Here is a 6,000-nt window from a genome sequence, read left to right on the forward strand (position 1 = left end):
ATTATTACAATTTCCTGTTAATAGGAAGGAAAGCAGATGTTTTTCCCTAAAACTTTATTCTGAAAATAAGCAGAAAAATACACGGTAGAATTTTGTGGAGAGCTGCTACGAGCCAACACAAATGCTTTGTCAAACTTTCCAGTAATTCTTAAATACTCCGGGAAGAGATCTTTAGTTATCGAGTGCAGTTTTATCTTGGATCTCACAGTATCCTCTTGTCATACGTTTGATGAAACGTCCAAACTTTCATGCCTGTGCTACCGTAATATAAAAGCAATTCCCAGCTACTGTAATAGAAAGAACTTTCTAGCTCACCCTGTGGACTCCTCCTTCTGAGTCTGGTGTTTACACAGACGTTTGCATCGCTACATTTCAGTCAAGGAAACTGCAGAGTGCTACAAAAGCATTTAATCCGGGACTTGTTATCTGGAGTCCTCTGCCCGCAGCTTCCACTCACTTTGGTAAAACACTGATAGTAACTGTTTTGTTGCACGTGTCTGGGAGAATACCAAATACTGATTGTGCTCACAGAAGCCAATTAAACAGAAAGCAGTGTTTGTTCACTAGAAAAGAAACAAACGTGCAGGCATGATTGACATCGTGAACCAGACACTCACAATCTTCTCCCCCTAGCCCAACAGTAAGCAGGGCTGGGGTTTCCAGCTGTGCCAGGATGAGGCAGCATTTAAAAGCCTCTTCCCCTGCTGCCTTTCCTGTTTTCTGACCTACCTCTGAAGAATGGTTATTTTTACTTAGTATGTACGTGAGTGAGTTTTAACTTGGGGTCCAATATGCACCTGCAGGCTCTTGGATTCTCAAAGCTGAACCAGTATCCTCGCCTGGAACTCCTTAGAAATGCATATTATGGCCTCGCCCCAGAACTACAAAATCAGGAACGATGAGCAGAGCAGGATACAACAATCTGTGCTCTAAGTAGACTTCTGGTAACTGATGCTCCCATCTCAATTTAAACATGCCTACTACTTGTTCTGGACACATACCCACTGACGGAGGTGCTTGACTCCTAGCAGTGAGCTCAACAATAAAGCAGTACACTGTTTTCATTATGAGATGGCTTCACTGCAGTTCCTATGTAAAACAAGTCACACTGATGACTGAAAATAACGGTGGGTACACCATCCCTATCCATCATTGCTCTTAAATCCAGATTCCTACCCATATTTCTATCACACCACCCCTGCCTGGCCTTTCATTCCCTCCACCCGCAACAATGCATCATGTAAATTCCTACTGTACCCAATCGTTCGCACTGAGATGATTGATAAGGGTGAAATCCCTTTTCCAGAACAGGACCTGGTACCTGTACCTAGCTCTCATCCTCCATGGCAACAGAAGGCAAAGATCTGGACCTGCCTCGGAATTCGGTGTCACCATCCTAGGAGGGATGAGGTGCAATCTTACTGTGTTTCTGCTCTCCAGCAGCGAGCGGGGAGACCCACGTTAGAGGAGTCTGGATTACCTGCACTAGCGTCATCTGCGAGCCTAGAGCCAAGAGTATCTTCTCAGTCTTCGTAGGGTACGGGTTGTCACGGTGCTTGTAAAGCCACTGCTTAAGCGGCCGCGCCATGTCTTGCAGGGCCTGTCGCTTGTGCCTCACCTTCCCTCCAGGCCTCGCCCTGGGACGTGAGGAGAGGAGAGGGACGTGTTAGCGGAACCTTTTCGGTGATGTCAGCACCCTCCTCAGGATTAACCGCAGAGCACTCCCATCCCACAATCGCCCAGTAACCCACTCTAACAGCCCCCCAAAGCAAGGACAAAACAAGAAAAGGAAATCCTACAATTTCTCCTCGGTATGAGCACCGGCCCCTCCTGTGCACCTTTCTGAATAGCTAGCTGGCGACGGAATCACGCACCAAATGCAAAGCCTTATATTTATACTGAAAGGGGTAGCTATTTTGATCCCATTAAGGCAAGGGTGTGGGGGTAGGGACGAATGCCACGTGGTTGGAAAACCGTTCACTAGACTTCAGATCTGGACTCAGAGCTGACACTTTTTGCGACCTCTCCTCAGGGGAGGACCAGCCCTCCAAATTCTCTTGCTCTGGGTCACCAGTGGTCAAGGAACACACACTAGACGCCGGAAACAAAGCCAAAGAAGATGGCCTAGGCTCTATGAACTCTCGTTTGTTTCTCTTAATGCTCTGAAAATGCGAGACGCTGGAAAAAGAGCAGACCCTACAAAGCGCTATGTCCTTTCTCTCTTTAAGAGCATGAAAAGCAAGCACAAAGCGTTGTCCCAACAGCTAAATTTTTGTTAAAGAAAGAAAGAAAGAAAGAAAGAAAGAAAGAAAGAAAGAAAGGAAGGAAGGAAGGAAGGAAGGAAGGAAGGAAGCAAACAAGCAAGCAAAGAGAAAAGGAAAAGGAAAAGAAAAAGCCCTCAGGAAAGCAGACTCCTAGGAGGAACACGTAGAGCAGCTGGCCCTGGAGCCGGCCCTGGGTGCTGCGCTCCCGGGAGGCTCCGGGAGGTGTCGCCGCGCCTCTGCGAGCGCTCCCACCCCCAGTTCCCGTTCGTGTGACTGAGCCCCTGCCTCAAGGGCGTGAGCTTCATCAAACTTTGAAACGCAATTCCACCCGCGCTGACTGATAATAACAGCCTAATCTCTTTTAGCAACCAGCGGTGCTGCAAAATAAGCAGCTGGTGCCGTGGTTCTGGAGAGGGCCGGCAGCTTTAGGTGCCGCAAGGACCTGGCCGGGCACACACTGCGCTGCAAATCCCGGTACTGGAGCAGAGAGAGGGCTCGCCCCGGAGTTCCCGGGCCCTGACAACCCTCTTAGCTCCAGGAACAGAAAGACTACAGGTCGGTAGCCTTTTTCTCCGGGCTCGCCGCGGGCCCCGCCGAGCCGTGTGAGCCAAGGACGCCATGGGGGGAGTCCGCCTTCCCAACATCTAGCCCCAGGCCGGGTTAAGATCCTCGGGTAACAGAAAAGGAAGCTCCCGAGGTCTCACCTGGGAACCATCTGCTTGACTCCACCTTGTCACAGCGCACAGCGCTCAATCTGCTCCTGCTATACTGCAGAGGAAGCAAGAAACTGAGCCTGGTCGCTGAGTACCAAGGCACCCCAAGGTATGGGAAGACTCGGCGCCAACTCAATTTTTATTAAGCCTCCTTCGCACTGTTCTAAGGAATTAATCCCCCCAGTTTCGAGATGGTAAATCCTTAAGAACCTGGCGTGCGGGTCCAGGAGACGTAGATCTGCCCTCTTGGGGGAAGCTGCGGACTCCTGATCTTGTTACACTTCACACACCCGCTTCTCGCCGCCCCTACCCTTTTGAATTAGTGGGTCAGCATCGGACCGAGCATGAGCATACCCGGTCCTCCGGTGTCTCAGGCTGAGGTTGTCCTTGAGGGGCGGGCCGTCTGGAATGCCCACCTCCGGGCCTGTATGTGGATTGTCCAGGACGCCGCCGTATGGCCGGCTGCCACGTTCCCGATCTGGGGTGCCTCGGTCGTCAAAAATCACAGCTCCCCCAAGCTTGTTAAAGACGATGGTATTCATGGTAAGGGCTGACAGGGACGCGCGGCGGCCTTGCCGCAGCGCCTCAGAGTCCGGCCACCAGGAGCTCCGCAGCAGGGCTCGGGTTCTAGAAGACGAAGACGCAGCACGTTACTTCCGACCGTGCCCAGGTTCCCGCAAGTCAGGAGCCCTGAACTTGGTGGGGCTGCTGGGCCGCTGAGCTGAGGGGAGGGGCTGTATTGCGGCTAGTGACCAGGGAACACCCTTCTTCCATACATAATCATACAGCACTCCTGGGACAGTCCCCTACCCTTCTCTGGTTAATCAAGCTCCCACACCTCTAGGAACTTCAAACAAATAATTTACCTACTGAGGAAAAGCAATGTCCAAGGAACTTTCAGTCTCTAAGAGAAACACAATCAGGACAGCGGAGCAGAATAAACAAGTAAGGGAAATGTTCACTAAGCACCACACAGATTAAAGCCTCTTCTGGGGTATCCGGAGGTTGGAAGGAATAGAGGATTTTAAAGTAACATGAATAGATAATTGCATCCACAAGGATGCGTCAACGCGCCCGAGATCTTGGTGTCAGGATTTTCATGTTTTCTAGATGCTGGGCTGTATGGCGAAGAACCCTGCGTCTTTCGGTTAAACTCTCCCGGTGGGATAAGGGCAATGGGAAGTTGTGAACAGAGCCCCAAACCTGAAAATTAAATGGTCTCAGGACAAAGATGTCACAGATACCCCCACCCCCAGCGAAGGTGCCAGGTCCTGTGTCCCTGGAGATTACAGGTCCGCAGGAATTCGAGCCCATTTGGGACGCCAGAAGCCTCCAAGTTGGCAGAGACCCGCACATCTTTCAGACTGTGGGCTCCGGAACAGCCCGGGGCTCACCTCTGGAGTTAGGGTGCCTCGGGCCTCAGCCCGCCAGGTGCGGATATCCGGAGCAAGGCCGCGGGGCTGTAAAATACCCGCAATACTGTAGCGAGAATCGGAACATGCCCACTGGCAGGATCTCCCTCCACCCACCCCCCCCCAGCGCGCGAGCGCACACACACACACACACACACACACACACACACACACACTGAGCGCAACTCCAGGTAGCTCGGTCTACTCAGAGCTGCTCACACAGCGCTGCCAGCACCCCTTCAAAACACACACACACACACACACACACACACACACACACACACACAGCTTCTCCGGTACTCGGCGCCTACACTCGCCAACGCCGCCCTCCCCTTCCTCTTGTCACCACAGTGGCTGCCACACGCGACATTTAGGACAAGCCACAGCAACTAGGCGACAGCCACGGTCAGTGTTGGTGTAGAAAGTGAAGTCAGACCTCCGGTGGCCACTGCGTCGTGCCCTAGGGCTGAATCCTGCGCAGGCAGGTACAGGCCTGTAGTGCGCACCCAGCCTCGTCGATAAGTGTCAAAGCAAGTTTGGGAGCCTGGCGCCCCCATCCCAGTGATTGGCACTCACGCCTCCTTGTGGGTGTAAGCGTCCTCCCCCAACCCCATACCATTCCACCCCTTTCCACCAGTCCAGTCCTAAATGCAACAGCGCGCTTTCTAAGCAAAGCCTTGGTGAGCTTTGCCACCTAGGACCTTTCCCACAGTCTGCAAACACCGCCATGCTCCAGCTCTGCGACTGCAGGCGCTGTGGCAGAAGAGCCCTGAACCGGTGTGAGGCACGAGGCAGTTGAGACCTGCGGTTCCTAATTCTTCATGGGTGTCCGTAAGAGGTCCCCAAATACTCCCTATCAGCCCCGGCGCCCTACACTTACCCAGATACGCTCTTAGCAGTGCTGACCAGCGCGATCCCTGCAGAACTGCCCCGCGGATAATTCGAAAGCAAAGCGAGGGCGGCCAGGTGGGTTGCTAGCTACTTCCCATACCCACCATGAAGCTTTGACCGACACACGGGGCGGGTCCCCCACAAGACCTCAGAGGGAGGTGGGGGAGGGGAGGGCAGAGCCCGGGTGTGCAGAGAGCAGGGGAGCAGCGGCGCCCCCAGTCTGGGTGAGCCTAGGGTTCAGCGCTCCTGGGAGGGGACTCGGGGCCGTACCTATGGCCGCGAAGACCTCAGCCAGTGGCTGGTTGTCCGGTCTCAGGACTAGGCACACTCCCATCCCCGCCGCATGTTCTCGGCGCAGGCTCCAACGCGCTCACCGCGGCCACCGGCGTCGTCTCGGCTTTATTTACCCAGACAGGCGCGCGCGGCCCGGGAACCGGAATACCGAAGCCTTCTCATGTTTCCCGACTGCCCGGCCCAGCCCGCGAACATCCCGCGGGCGCGGTATCCATGTTCCCGGGCGGCGAGAGAGGAAGCGATCGCGTCCGCCGGGCAGCGGGAGCTGCTGTTAACTCCTCGCGTAGACGCTGCCTCCGGCCACGCCGGGAGTCCCGGGCGGTCGCATCCTCCCAGCGGGGCAACGCTCCCGGATGCTTTCGCCTAGCAGCGCCCAGCAAGACCGGTTCTTTCTTTCCTCTTGCGCTCAGAGAAGCAATAGGAGAA

At 54.1% G+C, this 6,000-nt stretch overlaps 1 protein-coding gene across 3 annotated transcripts in view; it reads right to left on the bottom strand.

Annotated features, from left to right (window-relative positions):
- Mkx (mohawk homeobox) overlaps positions 1–5,688 on the bottom strand; it is a 79,048-nt gene extending 73,360 nt beyond the window's left edge. Inside the window, exons 1-3 of one of the 3 annotated variants that reach the window (XM_017600733.3) lie at positions 5,551–5,688; positions 3,332–3,604; positions 1,481–1,637 (exon numbers count right to left, since the gene is read on the bottom strand). In XM_017600733.3, the coding sequence (XP_017456222.2) occupies positions 1,481–1,637; positions 3,332–3,519 (345 nt within the window). In that variant the 5' untranslated portion in view covers positions 3,520–3,604; positions 5,551–5,688. Of the gene's footprint in view, positions 1–1,480; positions 1,638–3,331; positions 3,605–4,371; positions 4,476–5,269; positions 5,486–5,550 lie in introns of those variants that run through there. The other 2 variants (XM_008771811.4, XM_039096145.2) reach the window with 2 other exon arrangements.
- Positions 5,689–6,000: the final 312 nt, after the last annotated feature.

Source organism: Rattus norvegicus, chromosome 17 (assembly GCF_036323735.1).
Source record: "Rattus norvegicus strain BN/NHsdMcwi chromosome 17, GRCr8, whole genome shotgun sequence".
Taxonomy (NCBI): domain Eukaryota; kingdom Metazoa; phylum Chordata; class Mammalia; order Rodentia; family Muridae; genus Rattus; species Rattus norvegicus.